The sequence below is a fragment of the Oncorhynchus clarkii genome, chromosome 3 (assembly GCF_045791955.1).
Source record: "Oncorhynchus clarkii lewisi isolate Uvic-CL-2024 chromosome 3, UVic_Ocla_1.0, whole genome shotgun sequence".
In the NCBI taxonomy this organism is placed as follows: domain Eukaryota; kingdom Metazoa; phylum Chordata; class Actinopteri; order Salmoniformes; family Salmonidae; genus Oncorhynchus; species Oncorhynchus clarkii.
Window position 1 is genome coordinate 9,266,084 of NC_092149.1, and position 22,574 is coordinate 9,288,657.

Here is a 22,574-nt window from a genome sequence, read left to right on the forward strand (position 1 = left end):
TGTGTGACTCTGTGGCAGACTCCCCTGCTGTAGTCTGTGTGTGACTCTGTGGCAGGCTCCCCCTGCTGTAGTCTGTGTGTGACTCTGTGGCAGACTCCCCTGCTGTAGTCTGTGTGTGACTCTGTGGCAGACTCCCCTGCTGTAGTCTGTGTGTGACTCTGTGGCAGACTCCCCTGCTGTAGTCTGTGTGTGACTCTGTGGCAGACTCCCCTGCTGTCGTCTGTGTGTGACTGTCTGTGGCAGACTCCCCTGCTGTAGTCAGCTAATGCTGCTAGGTGTTGCTGGAGACAGCCAGTAGCATGGTGTCAGTCAGTTTAGCCTGTCTCAGCAGCCTGCCAGCCCGTTCTGTCTGGATTCAGGCCTGGCTGTCTGGGACACCATTGTCTGATGGAGCTTCATCGCCACCACAGATATGCAGGTCTTATGAACGCAGCTGTTGAACAAATGGATTGGAAACACGCCTGCTCACATAAACTGAGACGTTCCATATTCACAACTCAGTCACTTCTTAGTGTGATTCTGGTGAAGTTATCTAGGAGTTTTACAGTGATGAGCTGTAACAGTCTTTGGATGGGAGTCTGATGGACATCTGGATCTGCTGAGGGAAGGAGTAAATCCCATGGCAGGAAGTGCTGGTAAGATGACTTCACTATGTTCCAGTGAAGCACAGAGTTTACTGTCACAAACTAGTATCTGAAAGGAGAGCTTCTTCCCAGTTCCCAGTATGTTCCGCAGTCTGTGGGTTTATGCAGATTCTCCTTGTTTATATAGTATACTGTATGGCCTCTCTTCATTTTCATAAAGCAGCTCCAGGATCTGTTATTCTGTAAATCACTGTCATATCTTGTTGTTCTGTAGCACTGTTGTGATACATAGACATCAGCAGGAGTGTAGTTCCTCAATGTGCCACAAGGGGTCCTCCTACGCTGCTTTCAGTAACTCTTGCTGCACTCCCTTTATGTAAACAGACTGCTACGAAGATTCTGATGTGTAAACAAGATACAATGACACGTCATCACGTATGACCATAGTTCAGAGGTCGTTGTGTTTGATTGTGGTTTAGAAAAGCAGATTGTTCAGAGGGATAGCCTACTGAGGAGCTAAAAATGTTTTTTTGAAAGGTATGTGTATGTCTTGAGCAAGACTGTTGTCGTCGTTCTCACTAGATCAGGGATCATTAACTAGTTTCAGCCACTGAACTATTATTGGGGTCAGAACGTAATTACAAATCATTTGTAGACTACAAATTGACCACAAGAAGCCCAAACAGATATAACATTTCACTAAAACAATATCATTTCAAACCTGGCTTACTTTTGTATACCATCACATACATCGAGTGTGCAAAACATTAAGAACACCTCCCCAATATTGATTTGGCTGCAGGCCACCAGTTGGGGAACCCTGCTCTAGATGATGAAGTTTAAACATAAACAGCCATTGTTCTGGTGTTTTTCAACCAGGCACCTGTTACATAACCTCCTGCTACTGTAGCGGGCTAAAACTAACCTCTAGTCTCTCCCTCTTCTCTTCTTCTCTCCCTCTCCTCCCCTCATACCATCTCCTCTCCCTCCTCCCCTGTCCTCTTCTCTTCTTCTCTCCCTCTCCTCCCCTCATACCATCTCCTCTCCCTCCTCCCCTGTCCTCCTCCTTTCCTCTCCTCCTCCCCTGTCCTCCTCCTTTCCTCTCCTCCTCCCCTGTCCTCCTCCTCCCCTGTCCTCCTCCTCCGCTCATACCGTCTCCTATCTCCCTCCCCTCTCCTCCTCCTCACCCCTCCCCTCTCCTCCTCCTCACCCCTCCCCTCTCCTCCTCTTCTCCTCTCCACCTCCCCTCTCCTCCTCCTCCTCCCCTCATACGTCTCCTATCTCCTCTCCCTCCCCACACCTTTTCTCTCTCCTCTCCCTCTCCACCCCTCTCCTCCTCCTCCCCTCTCCTCCTCCCCTCATACCGTCTCCTATCTCCTCTCCCTCCCCACCCCTTCCTTCTCCTCTCCCTCTCCACCCCTCTCCTCCTCAACCCCTGTCCTCCTCCTCCGCTCATACCGTCTCCTATCTCCCTCCCCTCTCCTCCTCCTCCCCTCTCCTCCTCCTCTCCTCCTCCCCTCTCCTCCTCCTCCCCTCATACCGTCTCCTCTCCCTCCCCACCCCTTCCCTCTCCTCTCCTCCTCCTCCCCTCTCCTCCTCCTCCCCTCTCCTCCTCCCCTCATACCGTCTCCTATCTCCTCTCCCTCCCCACCCCTCCCCTCTCCTCCTCCTCTCCTCCCCTCTCCTCCTCCTCCCCTCATACCGTCTCCTCCTCCTCCCCTTATACCGTCTCCTATCTCCTCTCCCTCCCCACCCCTTCCCTATCCTCTCCTCCTCCCCTCTCCTCCTCCCCTCATACCGTCTCCTATCTCCTCTCCCTCCCCACCCCTTCCCTCTCCTCCTCTCCTCCTCCTCCCCTCTCCTCCTCCTACAGATGTGTGTAACAGTACTGATCTTCCGGAGGTGGAGATCATCAGTCTGCTGGAGGAGCAGCTGCCCCACTACAAGCTGAGAGCAGACACCATCTACGGGTATGACCACGACGACTGGCTCCACACCCCTCTCCTCTCCCCCGACACCAACCTGGACCTCACCGTGGAGCAGATTGAGGAGACTCTGAAGTATTTCCGTAAGTGCAGCGTTTGTATGTAGTTGTTTTTTAAAGATGATTCAGACAAGGGGGCGAAGGCTTCCACAATCCCTCTGCTGGTTACTTCTCTTTCTATTCTTCCTTTTATGTGATCTGTTGTACACTGGTACACATTTCATATTCAACTGGTTCGTCGCTTTAACCTTGACATTAATCATTCTATTGAGCTGATATTACAGTGTATTTTTGGAAATGGTGCAGGTTAGAGCCGATATCAAGGATTTTAAAAAATGAGGGTGATGTGGGTGGAAGACTAACAGCTGAGATTCTGGTGCCGTAATGAGACTGAGGAAGTCTGAGAGAAATACAGGCAGACAGACCGAGCGATACAAACACAGAGAGACAGACAGAGGTTGAGACAAAGGGAATGAAAGGTAGAGACAGTCATTTTAATATGGTCCTGAGCCCATATGGGTCAGCGTCAGACAACTGGGCCTGGTTCACACAGCAAACATACCCGCTGAGCCGTGGGTGAAGCGCCACGTGCCAGTCTGCTCGGCTGCTGGTCCTATCAGCTCAGTGGGAGACGTCTGTCCTAACGTCTGTCTGTGTCTCAACCAGACATGAGGCTGGACAGACACAAGGCTGTGTGCGTGTGATAACTGTTTTTGTTTTTGTTTTTTCTAATCTTTATTTAACCAGTCAGTTAAGAACAAATTGTTATTTACAATGACGGCCTACCCCGGCCAAACCCTCCCCTAACCCGGACGACGCTGGGCCAATTGTGCGGTGGTTGTGATACAGCCCGGGATTGAACCCGGGTCTGTAGTGACGCCTCTAGCACTGCGATACCAGTGCCTTAGACCCCTCTGCCACTCAGGATCTGATCTGATCACATTCTGATCTGTCCTTGTGTATGACCTTTATGTCAACTGGTTGTCAGCGGCCTTCTGTTGTGAATGTAGGTCATACTGTAGAGCTCAGGAAGTTTAACAGCATCAATCAGCAGATATGTGTTGGTGTTGATACAGTATCTGTACTGTTGTGAATGTAGGTCATACTGTAGAGCTCAGGAAGTTTAACAGCATCAATCAGCAGATATGTGTTGATACAGTATCTGTACTGTTGTGAATGTAGGTCATACTGTAGAGCTCAGGAAGTTTAACAGCATCAATCAGCAGATATGTGTTGGTGTTGATACAGTATCTGTACTGTTGTGAATGTAGGTCATACTGTAGAGCTCAGGAAGTTTAACAGCATCAATCAGCAGATATGTGTTGATACAGTATCTGTACTGTTGTGAATGTAGGTCATACTGTAGAGCTCAGGAAGTTTAACAGCATCAATCAGCAGATATGTGTTGATACAGTATCTGTACTGTTGTGAATGTAGGTCATACTGTAGAGCTCAGGAAGTTTAACAGCATCAATCAGCAGATATGTGTTGATACAGTATCTGTACTGTTGTGAATGTAGGTCATACTGTAGAGCTCAGGAAGTTTAACAGCATCAATCAGCAGATATGTGTTGGTGTTGATACAGTATCTGTACTGTTGTGAATGTAGGTCATACTGTAGAGCTCAGGAAGTTTAACAGCATCAATCAGCAGATATGTGTTGATACAGTATCTGTACTGTTGTGAATGTAGGTCATACTGTAGAGCTCAGGAAGTTTAACAGCATCAATCAGCACATATGTGTTGATACAGTATCTGTACTGTTGTGAATGTAGGTCATACTGTAGAGCTCAGGAAGTTTAACAGCATCAATCAGCAGATATGTGTTGATACAGTATCTGTACTGGTGTCTGAAAGACGGCACTGTAGGATGCTTTAATAACAGATGCTGTGGTACTTTAATACTCTGATTACGTTGTGGCAGATGTAGACTACAATGACAGTCCTGCAGCGTTGGTTCAAATAGTTACTGATACTGACGTGAGGATAGACTCCAGTGTTCTCACAAGACAAGACCACTTTGTTGTCACATTTGTGCAGCGTAATACAAACCTTTGTTCCCAAACTGATATTCTTTGATAGATGGTTTTAGATATTGTACTCTACTCCTTGATTAAATTCACAACTAGGCTGTAGAGATTTATATCACCAATCTGGTCTTGTCATTTCCGGTCTTGTCACCTGTGATTGTGATGTCACAAGGAGGACAGGCAGCAGGGTGGTTCATTGGTCATCTGGCAAGTCAGCTGATCCCTGATAGGCCACTCCTACTCTGATGCATCTTCTACCACAAACACATTACACTCCATATGATGCAATACTGATGGCATTATACACCGTTGACTCAGTCAGCAGGCAGGTTGATGAAGTGTTTCTATAGTCGCTGAAATAATCATCCTCATTGTTTGATTAATGGCTGTCTATTAAATGACATCTGACCTTTTTATTGTCTGACTGTGAAGTGGTGTTAGAATGAGTCAGTGTGCTCTTTATCAAAGGGACATGCTATTAAAGAAGTAGAAGCATCTGATATTATCCTGCTGTAAATCAGTGTGGGAGAGAGAACTATATTCCCCACTATAAACCTATTGAATGATTTCTTAATATCATTCAGCAAGGTGAACTCTCTGCCCTGTAGTAGAGGTGTTGTACCAGACCAGGCAGATATGAACAGAGAGCTGGTCACCGAGGCAGCAGCAGTAGCAACACTAGCCTGCATTCAGATGCTGCTCAGTGCTGGAGTAGGGAGCCAGTCTCCATGGCAACCTCACAGAAGGATGTACTGTTGGGAGCAGGGGAGGGTGAGCCAAGGAGAGAGTGGAGGGACGAAAGCAGGTTGCTATTGACGAAACAGTTCAGAGGGAGGAGCATGCCTCTGACATTTCCCTTCCTCATTGGCTCGTGGCCCTCCCCAGGCCCCTCCCTCATCTGTGATACAACCTTGACTCACCACCAGGCAGCAACACACCCCTGCTGCATAACTGTGTTTTGGGCTGCGTTGCTTTTTGGGAAATATCTCTCTCTTTCCTCTCCTCCTCTCCATCCCATCCTTCCGCTCTGGTACCAGTGATAAAATGTGCTGTACCACGTGGTCTCCTCGTCATGGTAAACTCCTAGAGAACTCAGAGTATGTAATGAAAGGATGTGCAGGTGTTCTCGTGACCTCCGCAGCAGGACAGGAGAAGATGGTGGTGCTCCTCTCAGCTGAAGGGGACTGAGTATGCAGAAATTTGTGGAGGCGGATTACTATGAGCTAGACTGGTACTATGAGGAATGCACAGATGGTAAGCCTGATGGGGACGGTTCTCCATCTAGCTGTTATCTAACTGTGTTGTTAACGGGGCTATATGTGGGTAAGGGGGGAGGGAGGGAGAGGGACAGGGAGGAGGGCTAGAGGGGATGATTTTGCTGGTAGGGTGGTTAAATACCATTGACTATAAATCTGCCGGTCTCTCTCTTCGCTCCAGTATGTATTGCGTCAGTCACATGATGCTGGAACCACTGAGCCAGGGGCTGCTGTGTTGCTTCACTTTGCTCTGGTCTGTCTGATAACAGGTGCATTTAACTAAGTTTACCTCAGCCAAGGAGGCCATGGCTGTAGGACGAGGCTGTAGCTAATTCTCTTACTATCATTTTGTTGTGTTGGATGTGATATCAGCTTCTGTTGATTGTAACCAGGGTGAATTAGGAGCAACAGAAACCGTGGCACCACAAAACAAGGCTGCTATGTAAATGTAGCAACGAACCACACGGTGGTTTTTCATAGAGCGCACAAACTACCCATGGAGCTTTAGTATTGCCCTGCCATTGTGTGTGTATGTGACTGGGAGTAGAGGGATGTATAGCAGTCCTATAGAGCTGTACAGTTAGACTAACAGTCCTATAGATCTGTACAGTCAGACTAACAGTCCTATAGATATGTACAGTCGGACTAACAGTCCTATAGATATGTACAGTCGGACTAACAGTCCTATAGAGCTGTACAGTCGGACTAACAGTCCTATAGAGCTGTACAGTCGGACTAAGAGTCCTATAGAGCTGTACAGTCGGACTAACAGTCCTATAGAGCTGTACAGTCGGACTAACAGTCCTATAGAGCTGTACAGTCGGACTAACAGTCCTATAGAGCTGTACAGTCGGACTAACAGTCCTATAGAGCTGTACAGTCGGACTAACAGTCCTATAGAGCTGTACAGTCGGACTAACAGTCCTATAGATCTGAGTCCTGTACAGTCCTATAGATCTGGGTCCTGTACAGTCAGAATAACAGACCTAATAGATCTGAGTCCTGTACAGTAGCAGCACATAGCATCACACAGCAATATAATATGGAAATGTTTTACAGCAGCTTCACCAAGCAGACTACAGCTATCCCTGTATCCCCTGATTCTTTCAATGAGCCATCCAACATGATCAGGGGCTCTATATATAGAACAGCGGCCTATACCCTTGGCTGAAGATGTTTCCATAGATGATGGTCATATATTATGAGAAGAGGCCTGTTCTGTTGGATCTCTTTGGTAATGCTGTTTATATATGATGTTATATATGATGTTTGAGGACTCATTTACTACAGTAGATTGTATTGCGAGGGCCTCTTGACATTTTAATGTCCACCTCCCCTACTACCGGTCTACTCCAACAGTTAGGACAAGTCTAAATGACATGGTTTTATATTCAGATGGTTGATAAACACTCTGCAGCGCTGTACTGTGGATATCTATTTCCAACTATCCACACGTCTCTAGAGATCTCGTCCAACAACATGATTGGACAGTCAGCCAGTATGGCCTAGCCACTAGCCTGGTCCCAGAGACTTTATGTAGCCAACCTTCCTGTCGTTCATCATCACGCCAAACCACCGCTAGCAGAGCTGACTGGGGCTCATAATGAAGCAGACAGTACATGGAAGGTTTGGAGGGGAGGCTGTGCTGTGGAGACGGGGGCTCATAATGAAGCAGACAGTACATGGAAGGTTTGGAGGGGAGGCTGTGCTGTGGAGACTGGGGCTCATAATGAAGCAGACAGTACATGGAAGGTTTGGAGGGGAGGCTGTGCTGTGGAGACGGGGGCTCATAATGAAGCAGACAGTACATGGAAGGTTTGGAGGGGAGGCTGTGCTGTGGAGACGGGGGCTCATAATGAAGCAGACAGTACATGGAAGGTTTGGAGGGGAGGCTGTGCTGTGGAGACTGGGGCTCATAATGAAGCAGACAGTACATGGAAGGTTTGGAGGGGAGGCTGTGCTGTGGAGATGGGGGCTCATAATGAAGCAGACAGTACATGGAAGGTTTGGAGGGGAGGCTGTGCTGTGCTGTGGAGACGGGGGCTCATAATGAAGCAGACCGTACATGGAAGGTTTGGAGGGGAGGCTGTGCTGTGGAGACGGGGGCTCATAATGAAGCAGACAGTACATGGAAGGTTTGGAGGGGAGGTTGTGCTGTGGAGACTGGGGATCATAATGAAGCAGACAGTACATGGAAGGTTTGGAGGGGAGGCTGTGCTGTGGAGACTGGGGCTCATAATGAAGCAGACAGTACATGGAAGGTTTGGAGGGGAGGCTGTGCTGTGGAGACTGGGGCTCATGATGAAGCAGACAGTACATGGAAGGTTTGGAGGGGAGGCTGTGCTGTGGAGACTGGGGCTCATAATGAAGCAGACAGTACATGGAAGGTTTGGAGGGGAGGTTGTGCTGTGGAGACTGGTGGCTCAGTGGGCTAAAGCCAGACAAGGGCTCCAGAAGGCCAGGGACAGCCTGGCCAGGCTCAGAGCTGCCTGGATGGGCCTAGCTCCATGATCACATGGCTGGGAGTTTGGCAGGGACACAGCCCTGGGTGATGCTCAGAATATTGATCACTTCAGCAGTGAGGAGGGCATGGACCATGTATGTACATCTCCCCACTGGAGCGGGGAGGGACGGCTGCCAGCCAAACTCTGCCAGCCTCCCCTCTTCCTACAGTACCCCTCTCCTCCTCCCTCTCCGCTACCCCCCTCCATCTCCACCCTGCTCACAAAGCCCAGGGCCTACAGTTCTATTGGCCTGGGAGGGGGAGTTGGAGGGAGGTGAGAGGGGCTGTCCTCCTCCCTCTCCTCCACCCCCCTCCATCTCCATCCTGCTCACAAAGCCCAGAGCCTACAGTTCTATTGGCCTGGGAGGGGGAGTTGGAGGGAGGTGAGAGGGGCTGTCCTCCTCCCTCTCCTCCACCCCCCTCCATCTCCATCCTGCTCACAAAGCCCAGGGCCTACAGTTCTATTGGCCTGGGAGGGGGAGTTGGAGGGAGGTGAGAGGGGCTGTCCTCCTCCCTCTCCTCCACCCCCCTCCATCTCCATCCTGCTCACAAAACCCAGGACCTACAGTTCTATTGGCCTGGGAGGGGGAGTTGGAGGGAGGTGAGAGGGGCTGTCCTCCTCCCTCTCCTCCACCCCCCTCCATCTCCACCCTGCTCACAAAGCCCAGAGCCTACAGTTCTATTGGCCTGGGGGGGGGGGGGGGTTGGAGGGAGGTGAGAGGGGCTGGCCTCCTCCCTCTCCTCCACCCCCCTCCATCTCCACCCTGCTCACAAAGCCCAGGGCCTACAGTTCTATTGGCCTGCGGGGGGGGGGGGGGGGGTCCTCCTCCAGTCTCTCCATGCTGGGAACTTTATCAGTGCACACAAAAAGGGCCTCTGAGGCAGACAGGGAGGCTGAGGTGGGGGTTGTTTTGGGGGGTTAGCCACAAGCTATTGTGGATACTGTATTGTTTCAATAGGAATGTGTGGTTGCATTCAGTATTCCCACACTAGCCTACAGTACTGCCAAGGATATTACCAGAAGTTAAATGAGATGAATGAAAATGATTTGGACATGGGATAATTGAAGGAAACACGTTTAATTGGAGAGTTATGTGAAATATTTGATGATGGTGTTCTATGTTCTATGTTCTATGTATGGGATCACGGTTGTTTTTTGTCAACCGTTTTTATCAGCCGTTATGGGAATAACAATGTTTTTATCAGCCGTTATGGGAATAACAATGTTTTTATCAGTCGTTATGGGAATAACAATGTTTTAATCAGCCGTTATGGGAATAACAATGTTTTTATCAGTCGTTATGGGAATAGCAATGTTTTTATCAGTCGTTATGGGAATAACAATGTTTTTATCAGCCGTTATGGGAATAACAATGTTTTTATCAGCCGTTATGGGAATAACAATGTTTTTATCAGTCGTTATGGGAATAACAATGTTTTTATCAGCCGTTATGGGAATAACAATGTTTTTATCAGCCGTTATGGGAATAACAATGTTTTTATCAGCCGTTATGGGAATAACAATGTTTTACTCAGCCGTTATGGGAATGACAATGTTTTTATCAGTCGTTATGGGAATAACAATGTTTTTATCAGCCGTTATGGGAATAACAATGTTTTTATCAGCCGTTATGGGAATAACAATGTTTTTATCAGTCGTTATGGGAATAACAATGTTTTTATCAGCCGTTATGGGAATAACAATGTTTTTATCAGCCGTTATGGGAATAACAATGTTTTTATCAGCCGTTATGGGAATAACAATGTTTTTATCAGCCGTTATGGGAATAACAATGTTTTTATCAGTCGTTATGGGAATAATAATGTTTTACTCAGCCGTTATGGGAATAACAATGTTTTTATCAGCCGTTATGGGAATAATAATGTTTTACTCAGCCGTTATGGGAATAACAATGTTTTTATCAGTCGTTATGGGAATAACAATGTTTTTATCAGCCGTTATGGGAATAATAATGTTTTACTCAGCCGTTATGGGAATAACAATGTTTTACTCAGCCGTTATGGGAATAATAATGTTTTTATCAGCCGTTATGGGAATAACAATTTTTTACTCAGCCGTTATGGGAATAACAATGTTTTTATCAGTCGTTATGGGAATAACAATGTTTTTATCAGTCGTTATGGGAATAACAATGTTTTTATCAGTCGTTATGGGAATAACAATGTTTTTATCAGTCGTTATGGGAATAACAATGTTTTTATCAGTCGTTATGGGAATAACAATGTTTTTATCAGCCGTTATGGGAATAATAATGTTTTTATCAGCCGTTATGGGAATAACAATGTTTTTATCAGCCGTTATGGGAATAACAATGTTTTTATCAGCCGTTATGGGAATAACAATGTTTTTATCAGTCGTTATGGGAATAACAATGTTTTTATCAGTCGTTATGGGAATAACAATGTTTTTATCAGCCGTTATGGGAATAACAATGTTTTTATCAGCCGTTATGGGAATAATAATGTTTTTATCAGTCGTTATGGGAATAACAATGTTTTTATCAGTCGTTATGGGAATAACAATGTTTTTATCAGTCGTTATGGGAATAACAATGTTTTTATCAGTCGTTATGGGAATAACAATGTTTTTATCAGTCGTTATGGGAATAACAATGTTTTTATCAGTCGTTATGGGAATAACAATGTTTTTATCAGTCGTTATGGGAATAACAATGTTTTTATCAGTCGTTATGGGAATAACAATGTTTTTATCAGTCGTTATGGGAATAACAATGTTTTTATCAGCCGTTATGGGAATAATAATGTTTTTATCAGCCGTTATGGGAATAACAATGTTTTTATCAGCCGTTATGGGAATAACAATGTTTTTATCAGCCGTTATGGGAATAACAATGTTTTTATCAGTCGTTATGGGAATAACAATGTTTTTATCAGTCGTTATGGGAATAACAATGTTTTTATCAGCCGTTATGGGAATAACAATGTTTTTATCAGCCGTTATGGGAATAATAATGTTTTTATCAGTCGTTATGGGAATAACAATGTTTTTATCAGTCGTTATGGGAATATCAATGTTTTTATCAGTCGTTATGGGAATAACAATGTTTTTATCAGTCGTTATGGGAATAACAATGTTTTTATCAGCCGTTATGGGAATAACAATGTTTTACTCAGCCGTTATGGGAATAACAATGTTTTTATCAGCCGTTATGGGAATAATAATGTTTTACTCAGCCGTTATGGGAATAACAATGTTTTACTCAGCCGTTATGGGAATAACAATGTTTTTATCAGTCGTTATGGGAATAACAATGTTTTTATCAGTCGTTATGGGAATAACAATGTTTTACTCAGCCGTTATGGGAATAACAATGTTTTTATCAGCCGTTATGGGAATAACAATGTTTTTATCAGCCGTTATGGGAATAACAATGTTTTTATCAGCCGTTATGGGAATAACAATGTTTTTATCAGTCGTTATGGGAATAATAATGTTTTACTCAGCCGTTATGGGAATAACAATGTTTTTATCAGCCGTTATGGGAATAATAATGTTTTACTCAGCCGTTATGGGAATAACAATGTTTTTATCAGTCGTTATGGGAATAACAATGTTTTTATCAGCCGTTATGGGAATAATAATGTTTTACTCAGCCGTTATGGGAATAACAATGTTTTACTCAGCCGTTATGGGAATAATAATGTTTTTATCAGCCGTTATGGGAATAACAATTTTTTACTCAGCCGTTATGGGAATAACAATGTTTTTATCAGTCGTTATGGGAATAACAATGTTTTTATCAGTCGTTATGGGAATAACAATGTTTTTATCAGTCGTTATGGGAATAACAATGTTTTTATCAGTCGTTATGGGAATAACAATGTTTTTATCAGTCGTTATGGGAATAACAATGTTTTTATCAGCCGTTATGGGAATAATAATGTTTTTATCAGCCGTTATGGGAATAACAATGTTTTTATCAGCCGTTATGGGAATAACAATGTTTTTATCAGCCGTTATGGGAATAACAATGTTTTTATCAGTCGTTATGGGAATAACAATGTTTTTATCAGCCAATGTTTTTATCAGCCGTTATGGGAATAACAATGTTTTTATCAGCCGTTATGGGAATAACAATGTTTTTATCAGCCGTTATGGGAATAACAATGTTTTTATCAGTCGTTATGGGAATAACAATGTTTTTATCAGTCGTTATGGGAATAACAATGTTTTTATCAGTCGTTATGGGAATAACAATGTTTTTATCAGTCGTTATGGGAATAACAATGTTTTTATCAGTCGTTATGGGAATAACAATGTTTTTATCAGTCGTTATGGGAATAACAATGTTTTTATCAGTCGTTATGGGAATAACAATGTTTTTATCAGTCGTTATGGGAATAACAATGTTTTTATCAGTCGTTATGGGAATAACAATGTTTTTATCAGCCGTTATGGGAATAATAATGTTTTTATCAGCCGTTATGGGAATAACAATGTTTTTATCAGCCGTTATGGGAATAACAATGTTTTTATCAGCCGTTATGGGAATAACAATGTTTTTATCAGTCGTTATGGGAATAACAATGTTTTTATCAGTCGTTATGGGAATAACAATGTTTTTATCAGCCGTTATGGGAATAACAATGTTTTTATCAGCCGTTATGGGAATAATAATGTTTTTATCAGTCGTTATGGGAATAACAATGTTTTTATCAGTCGTTATGGGAATATCAATGTTTTTATCAGTCGTTATGGGAATAACAATGTTTTTATCAGTCGTTATGGGAATAACAATGTTTTTATCAGCCGTTATGGGAATAACAATGTTTTACTCAGCCGTTATGGGAATAACAATGTTTTTATCAGCCGTTATGGGAATAATAATGTTTTACTCAGCCGTTATGGGAATAACAATGTTTTACTCAGCCGTTATGGGAATAACAATGTTTTTATCAGTCGTTATGGGAATAACAATGTTTTTATCAGTCGTTATGGGAATAACAATGTTTTACTCAGCCGTTATGGGAATAACAATGTTTTTATCAGCCGTTATGGGAATAACAATGTTTTTATCAGTCGTTATGGGAATAAAAAATTTTTTTTTCAGTCGTTATGGGAATAACAATGTTTTTATCAGCCGTTATGGGAATAACAATGTTTTTATCAGCCGTTATGGGAATAACAATGTTTTACTCAGCCGTTATGGGAATAACAATGTTTTTATCAGCCGTTATGGGAATAACAATGTTTTTATCAGCCGTTATGGGAATAACAATGTTTTACTCAGCCGTTATGGGAATAACAATGTTTTTATCAGCCGTTATGGGAATAACAATGTTTTACTCAGCCGTTATGGGAATAACAATGTTTTTATCAGCCGTTATGGGAATAACAATGTTTTTATCAGCCGTTATGGGAATAACAATGTTTTTATCAGCCGTTATGGGAATAACAATGTTTTTATCAGCCGTTATGGGAATAACAATGTTTTTATCAGCCGTTATGGGAATAACAATGTTTTACTCAGCCGTTATGGGAATAACAATGTTTTTATCAGCCGTTATGGGAATAATAATGTTTTACTCAGCCGTTATGGGAATAACAATGTTTTACTCAGCCGTTATGGGAATAACAATGTTTTTATCAGTCGTTATGGGAATAACAATGTTTTTATCAGTCGTTATGAGAATAACAATGTTTTTATCAGCCGTTATGGGCACAACAATGTTTTACTCAGCCGTTATGGGAATAACAATGTTTTTATCAGTCGTTATGGGAATAACAATGTTTTACTCAGCCGTTATGGGAATAACAATGTTTTTATCAGTCGTTATGGGAATAACAATGTTTTTATCAGCCGTTATGGGAATAACAATGTTTTTATCAGTCGTTATGGGAATAACAATGTTTTTATCAGTCGTTATGGGAATAACAATGTTTTTATCAGTCGTTATGGGAATAACAATGTTTTTATCAGCCGTTATGGGAATAACAATGTTTTTATCAGCCGTTATGGGAATAACAATGTTTTTATCAGTCGTTATGGGAATAACAATGTTTTTATCATATGAACTGTTGCATTTATATTTTTGTTCAGTATACACTGTTCTTCCTGTATGCTATTTCATCAAGCTCTGTATTTCCTAATGGTTCCTGGTCTGTTATTTGGCTCTCCGTATGTAGCTTCTGCTTTGAATAAGTAGGCATCTGCAAATTGAGTCACCTGTGGATTTGACTGTGGTGAGGCAGGCTGGGGCACCACCCTGACAACAGGTGTATGTGTCTTATGGTGTGCTCCGCCTTGCACTGTTTCCATGGAGAGTCTGGTGGAACATACCATTTCAACGCTTGAAAAGGGGGGTGAGCAAATAGACACATTTAGACTTGAAAGGGATAAAACTATAACTTATTATATGGTTATATTAGTCCTTGTCACATAGCTGACATTTTGAATTGACTCCATGCTCTAATCTAAACATTCAAAGTCCTGTCAGTCTGAGAATAGTTCAGTGCCACTCCCCTGCTCCGGTTCCACAGTGGACTGTCTTCTAGTCATGGACAATAGAGGGAGAGAGAGCAGGAGGAGGGAGTGTCTGTGACTGGGGTACAGACGTGCCTTGCTGTCCTCACACAAACACACACACACTGACTTAGACACACACACTCTCTCGCTGACTGAGACGGACTGTCTCTCACACACACACACACACACACACACACACACACACACACACACACACACACACACACACACTTAGACATGGCTTTGGACTTGAGGCAGCTGGGCTCTGCTGGGCCCCACTAGCCTAGTGTTGGTGTTAGCATGTCACTGCTCTGTCACAGCACCCCAGAGGACAGCTTGGAGTATGTCTGTTCACCTGACCACTGTGATGGAGAGGAGGAGGAGGAGGAGAGGGAGGAGGATGAAGAGCAGCATACTCTGCAAGAAGGTATACTAACTGGAGTTATGGGAGCTTTGCTGGTCCTCTCATTCACATAGTGGTTTTGAACCACATTGTTAGACTGCTGTGTCCCTCCTGCTCCCTGTGTGTGTCTCTCCTGCTCCCTCTGTGTGTGGCTCCTGCTCCCTGTGTGTGTGGCTCCTGCTCCCTGTGTGTGTCTCTCCTGCTCCCTGTGTGTGTCTCTCCTGCTCCCTGTGTGTGTCTCTCCTGCTCCCTGTGTGTGTCTCTCCTGCTCCCTGTGTGTGTCTCTCCTGCTCCCTGTGTGTCTCTCCTGCTCCCTGTGTGTGTCTCTCCTGCTCCCTGTGTGTGTCTCTCCTGCTCCCTCTGTGTGTGGCTCCTGCTCCCTGTGTGTGTCTCTCCTGCTCCCTGTGTGTGTCTCTCCTGCTCCCTGTGTGTGTCTCTCTCCTGCTCCCTGTGTGTGTCTCTCTCCTGCTCCCTGTGTGTGTCTCTCTCCTGCTCCCTGTGTGTGTCTCTCTCCTGCTCCCTGTGTGTGTCTCTCTCCTGCTCCCTGTGTGTGGCTCTCTCCTGCTCCCTGTGTGTGTGGCTCCTGCTCCCTGTGTGTGTCTCTCCTGCTCCCTGTGTGTGTCTCTCCTGCTCCCCCTGTGTGTCTCTCCTGCTCCCTGTGTGTGGCTGCTGCTCCCTGTGTGTGGCTGCTGCTCCCTGTGTGTGGCTCCTGCTCCGTTTCTACTACACTGATTGGTTTTAAATATTTGTCAAAGGTTTTCAGGGCTGGAGGTCATGTGAATTTCTATTATACCAGGATAACCAGTGAGTACTTTTAGTATGTTGTTTGTATTCAGAGTAAACATGGAATTCTCCCTTCTGATAGTATCAACAGAACAGGCAGGTCATCAGACTTCTGATAGTATCAACAGAACAGGCAGGTCATCAGACTTCTGATAGCATCAACAGAACAGGCAGGTCATCAGACTTCTGATAGCATCAACAGAACAGGCAGGTCATCAGACTTCTGATGTATACTACTGCTGTTAATTGGTGTTATTTAACATGAGCAGTATCACCGTGGGAGCAGAGAGAAGCGGTCTCCTATACCCTACCCAGTAACTATAGCAGCTGTCTCCTATACCCTACCCAGTAACTATAGCAGCTGTCTCCTATACCCTACCCAGTAACTATAGCAGCTGTCTACCTATACCCTACCCAGTAACTATAGCAGCTGTCTCCTATACCCTACCCAGTAACTATAGCAGCTGTCTCCTATACCCTACCCAGTAACTATAGCAGCTGTCTCCTATATCCTACCAAGTAACTATAGCAGCTGTCTACCTATACCCTACCCAGTAACTATAGCAGCTGTCTACCTATACCCTACCCAGTAACTATAGCAGTTGTCTCCTATACCCCAGCCAGTAACTATAGCAGCTGTCTCCTATACCCTACCCAGTAACTATAGCAGCTGTCTACCTATACCCTACCCAGTAACTATAGCAGTTGTCTCCTATACCCTACCCAGTAACTATAGCAGCTGTCTCCTATACCCTACCCAGTAACTATAGCAGCTGTCTCCTATACCCTACACAGTAACTACAGCAGCTGTCTCCTATACCCTACCCAGTAACTACAGCAGCTGTCTCCTATACCCTACCCAGTAACTATAGCAGCTGTCTACCTATACCCTACCCAGTAACTATAGCAGCTGTCTCCTATACCCTACCCAGTAACTATAGCAGTTGTCTCCTATACCCTACCCAGTAACTACAGCAGCTGTCTCCTATACCCTACCCAGTAACTACAGCAGCTGTCTCCTATACCCTACCCAGTAACTACAGCAGCTGTCTCCTATACCCTACCCAGTAACTACAGCAGCTGTCTCCTATACCCTACCCAGTAACTACAGCAGCTGTCTACCTATACCCTACCCAGTAACTACAGCAGCTGTCTCCTATACCCTACCCAGTAACTATAGCAGCTGTCTCCTATACCCTACCCAGTAACTATAGCAGCTGTCTCCTATACCCTACCCAGTAACTACAGCAGCTGTCTCCTATACCCTACCCAGTAACTACAGCAGCTGTCTCCTATACCCTACACAGTAACTACAGCAGCTTGGTGCGTGCTGATGTGTGGCGTGCCGCTAGATGTTTGTCTATTCTATCACATTCCAGATCTATACTATGTGTGTGCTGTTGATTAGTCTCTGGTTGTCTCCATGGTTGAGGTCCACCTCATAATGTTGACACCACACCCTGGGTATTTGTTCTTTTGTTGTGCTCATTAGGATATTACAATATTCATTTTTCAGTGCTGAGGATGGAAAGTTACATTACAGAACACATGTCTGGCTTTCAGTTTAAATGCTCCTGTCACAGAGTAAATAACTCTACATGAAGTTGTTTTTATCAGCCAACAACCCTTATACTGTACAGGCCATTCACTGTCATGACTGCTCACTGTGATGCTGCACATGAATGTCAATATGGACTTTGCATCTAACTCCTCATTTACATTTGTTTCCACCAATGGAGTTCAAAGCCTGTGTTTGGTGCCCTATAGACACCTATCTGAGATTACAACAATTAGAACTATACCAGGCCTGGCCTATACCCTACCAGCCTGTGTTTGGTGCCCTATAGACACCTATCTGAGATTACAACAATTAGAACTATACCAGGCCTGACCTATACCCTACCAGCCTGTGTTTGCTGCCCTATAGACACCTATCTGAGATTACAACAATTAGAACTATACCAGGCCTGACCTATACCCTACCAGCCTGTGTTTGGTGCCCTATAGACACCTATCTGAGATTACAACAATTACAACTATACCAGGCCTGGCCTTTACCCTACCAGCCTGTGTTTGCTGCCCTACGGACACCTATCTGAGATTACAACAATTACAACTATACCAGGCCTGACCTATACCCTACCAGCCTGTGTTTGCTGCCCTACGGACACCTATCTGAGATTACAACAATTAGAACTATACCAGGCCTGGCCTATACCCTACCAGCCTGTGTTTGCTGCCCTACGGACACCTATCTGAGATTACAACAATTACAACTATACCAGGCCTGACCTATACCCTACCAGCCTGTGTTTGGTGCCCTATAGACACCTATCTGAGATTACAACAATTAGAACTATACCAGGCCTGACCTATACCCTACCAGCCTGTGTTTGGTGCCCTATAGACACCTATCTGAGATTACAACAATTACAACTATACCAGGCCTGGCCTTTACCCTACCAGCCTGTGTTTGCTGCCCTACGGACACCTATCTGAGATTACAACAATTACAACTATACCAGGCCTGACCTATACCCTACCAGCCTGTGTTTGCTGCCCTACGGACACCTATCTGAGATTACAACAATTAGAACTATACCAGGCCTGGCCTATACCCTACCAGCCTGTGTTTGCTGCCCTACGGACACCTATCTGAGATTACAACAATTACAACTATACCAGGCCTGACCTATACCCTACCAGCCTGTGTTTGGTGCCCTATAGACACCTATCTGAGATTACAACAATTAGAACTATACCAGGCCTGGCCTATACCCTACCAGCCTGTGTTTGCTGCCCTACAGACACCTATCTGAGATTACAACAATTACAACTATACCAGGCCTGACCTTTACCCTACCAGCCTGTGTTTGCTGCCCTACAGACACCTATCTGAGATTACAACAATTACAACTATACCAGGCCTGACCTATACCCTACCAGCCTGTGTTTGGTGCCCTATAGACACCTATCTGAGATTACAACAATTAGAACTATACCAGGCCTGACCTATACCCTACCAGCCTGTGTTTGGTGCCCTATAGACACCTATCTGAGATTACAACAATTAGAACTATACCAGGCCTGACCTATACCCTACCAGCCTGTGTTTGGTGCCCTACGGACACCTATCTGAGATTACAACAATTACAACTATACCAGGCCTGACCTATACCCTACCAGCCTGTGTTTGCTGCCCTACAGACACCTATCTGAGATTACAACAATTAGAACTATACCAGGCCTGACCTATACCCTACCAGCCTGTGTTTGCTGCCCTACGGACACCTATCTGAGATTACAACAATTAGAACTATACCAGGCTTGGCCTATACCCTACCAGCCTGTGTTTGGTGCCCTACGGACACCTATCTGAGATTACAACAATTACAACTATACCAGGCCTGGCCTTTACCCTACCAGCCTGTGTTTGCTGCCCTACAGACACCTATCTGAGATTACAACAATTACAACTATACCAGGCCTGGCCTATACCCTACCAGCCTGTGTTTGGTGCCCTATAGACACCTATCTGAGATTACAACAATTAGAACTATACCAGGCCTGGCCTTTACCCTACCAGCCTGTGTTTGGTGCCCTATAGACACCTATCTGAGATTACAACAATTAGAACTATACCAGGCCTGGCCTATACCCTACCAGCCTGTGTTTGGTGCCCTATAGACACCTATCTGAGATTACAACAATTACAACTATACCAGGCCTGGCCTATACCCTACCAGCCTGTGTTTGGTGCCCTATAGACACCTATCTGAGATTACAACAATTACAACTATACCAGGCCTGGCCTTTACCCTACCAGCCTGTGTTTGGTGCCCTATAGACACCTATCTGAGATTACAACAATTAGAACTATACCAGGCCTGGCCTATACCCTACCAGCCTGTGTTTGGTGCCCTATAGACACCTATCTGAGATTACAACAATTACAACTATACCAGGCCTGGCCTTTACCCTACCAGCCTGTGTTTGCTGCCCTACGGACACCTATCTGAGATTACAACAATTACAACTATACCAGGCCTGGCCTATACCCTACCAGCCTGTGTTTGGTGCCCTATAGACACCTATCTGAGATTACAACAATTACAACTATACCAGGCCTGGCCTATACCCTACCAGCCTGTGTTTGGTGCCCTATAGACACCTATCTGAGATTACAACAATTAGAACTATACCAGGCCTGACCTATACCCTACCAGCCTGTGTTTGCTGCCCTACGGACACCTATCTGAGATTACAACAATTAGAACTATACCAGGCCTGACCTATACCCTACCAGCCTGTGTTTGCTGCCCTACGGACACCTATCTGAGATTACAACAATTACAACTATACCAGGCCTGGCCTATACCCTACCAGCCTGTGTTTGCTGCCCTATAGACACCTATCTGAGATTACAACAATTACAACTATACCAGGCCTGGCCTATACCCTACCAGCCTGTGTTTGCTGCCCTACGGACACCTATCTGAGATTACAACAATTACAACTATACCAGGCCTGGCCTTTACCCTACCAGCCTGTGTTTGGTGCCCTACGGACACCTATCTGAGATTACAACAATTAGAACTATACCAGGCCTGACCTATACCCTACCAGCCTGTGTTTGCTGCCCTACGGACACCTATCTGAGATTACAACAATTACAACTATACCAGGCCTGGCCTATACCCTACCAGCCTGTGTTTGCTGCCCTACAGACACCTATCTGAGATTACAACAATTACATCTATACCAGGCCTGGCCTATACCCTACCAGCCTGTGTTTGCTGCCCTACAGACACCTATCTGAGATTACAACAATTAGAACTATACCAGGCCTGGCCTTTACCCTACCAGCCTGTGTTTGGTGCCCTATAGACACCTATCTGAGATTACAACAATTACAACTATACCAGGCCTGACCTATACCCTACCAGCCTGTGTTTGCTGCCCTACAGACACCTATCTGAGATTACAACAATTAGAACTATACCAGGCCTGGCCTTTACCCTACCAGCCTGTGTTTGGTGCCCTATAGACACCTATCTGAGATTACAACAATTACAACTATACCAGGCCTGACCTATACCCTACCAGCCTGTGTTTGGTGCCCTATAGACACCTATCTGAGATTACAACAATTACAACTATACCAGGCCTGGCCTTTACCCTACCAGCCTGTGTTTGCTGCCCTACGGACACCTATCTGAGATTACAACAATTACAACTATACCAGGCCTGACCTATACCCTACCAGCCTGTGTTTGCTGCCCTACGGACACCTATCTGAGATTACAACAATTAGAACTATACCAGGCCTGACCTATACCCTACCAGCCTGTGTTTGCTGCCCTACAGACACCTATCTGAGATTACAACAATTACAACTATACCAGCCCTGGCCTATACCCTACCAGCCTGTGTTTGCTGCCCTACAGACACCTATCTGAGATTACAACAATTACAACTATACCAGGCCTGGCCTATACCCTACCAGCCTGTGTTTGCTGCCCTACGGACACCTATCTGAGATTACAACAATTACAACTATACCAGGCCTGACCTATACCCTACCAGCCTGTGTTTGCTGCCCTACAGACACCTATCTGAGATTACAACAATTAGAACTATACCAGGCCTGGCCTATACCCTACCAGCCTGTGTTTGCTGCCCTACGGACACCTATCTGAGATTACAACAATTAGAACTATACCAGGCCTGGCCTATACCCTACCAGCCTGTGTTTGCTGCCCTACGGACACCTATCTGAGATTACAACAATTACAACTATACCAGGCCTGGCCTTTACCCTACCAGCCTGTGTTTGCTGCCCTTCGGACACCTATCTGAGATTACAACAATTAGAACTATACCAGGCCTGACCTATACCCTACCAGCCTGTGTTTGCTGCCCTACGGACACCTATCTGAGATTACAACAATTAGAACTATACCAGGCCTGGCCTATACCCTACCAGCCTGTGTTTGCTGCCCTACGGACACCTATCTGAGATTACAACAATTAGAACTATACCAGGCCTGACCTATACCCTACCAGCCTGTGTTTGCTGCCCTACGGACACCTATCTGAGATTACAACAATTAGAACTATACCAGGCCTAGCCTATACCCTACCAGCCTGTGTTTGCTGCCCTACGGACACCTATCTGAGATTACAACTATACCAGGCCTGGCCTATGCCCTACCAGCCTGTGTTTGCTGCCCTACGGACACCTATCTGAGATTACAACAATTAGAACTATACCAGGCCTGACCTATACCCTACCAGCCTGTGTTTGCTGCCCTACGGACACCTATCTGAGATTACAACAATTACAACTATACCAGGCCTGGCCTATACCCTACCAGCCTGTGTTTGCTGCCCTACGGACACCTATCTGAGATTACAACAATTACAACTATACCAGGCCTGGCCTATACCCTACCAGCCTGTGTTTGCTGCCCTACGGACACCTATCTGAGATTACAACAATTACAACTATACCAGGCCTGA

At 45.0% G+C, this 22,574-nt stretch overlaps 1 protein-coding gene across 3 annotated transcripts in view; it reads left to right on the forward strand.

Moving 5' to 3' along the window:
• The window catches only part of LOC139387478 (trafficking kinesin-binding protein 1-like), a 68,325-nt gene that overhangs the window by 17,749 nt on the left and 28,002 nt on the right, over positions 1–22,574 (forward strand). For all 3 annotated transcript variants that reach the window (XM_071133736.1, XM_071133728.1, XM_071133719.1), the window contains exon 2: positions 2,458–2,652. Coding sequence is in view for 2 of the 3 variants with exons in the window: in XM_071133728.1 (XP_070989829.1) it covers positions 2,458–2,652 (195 nt within the window). In the remaining variant the exon portion in view is untranslated. The remainder of the gene's footprint in view (positions 1–2,457; positions 2,653–22,574) is intronic.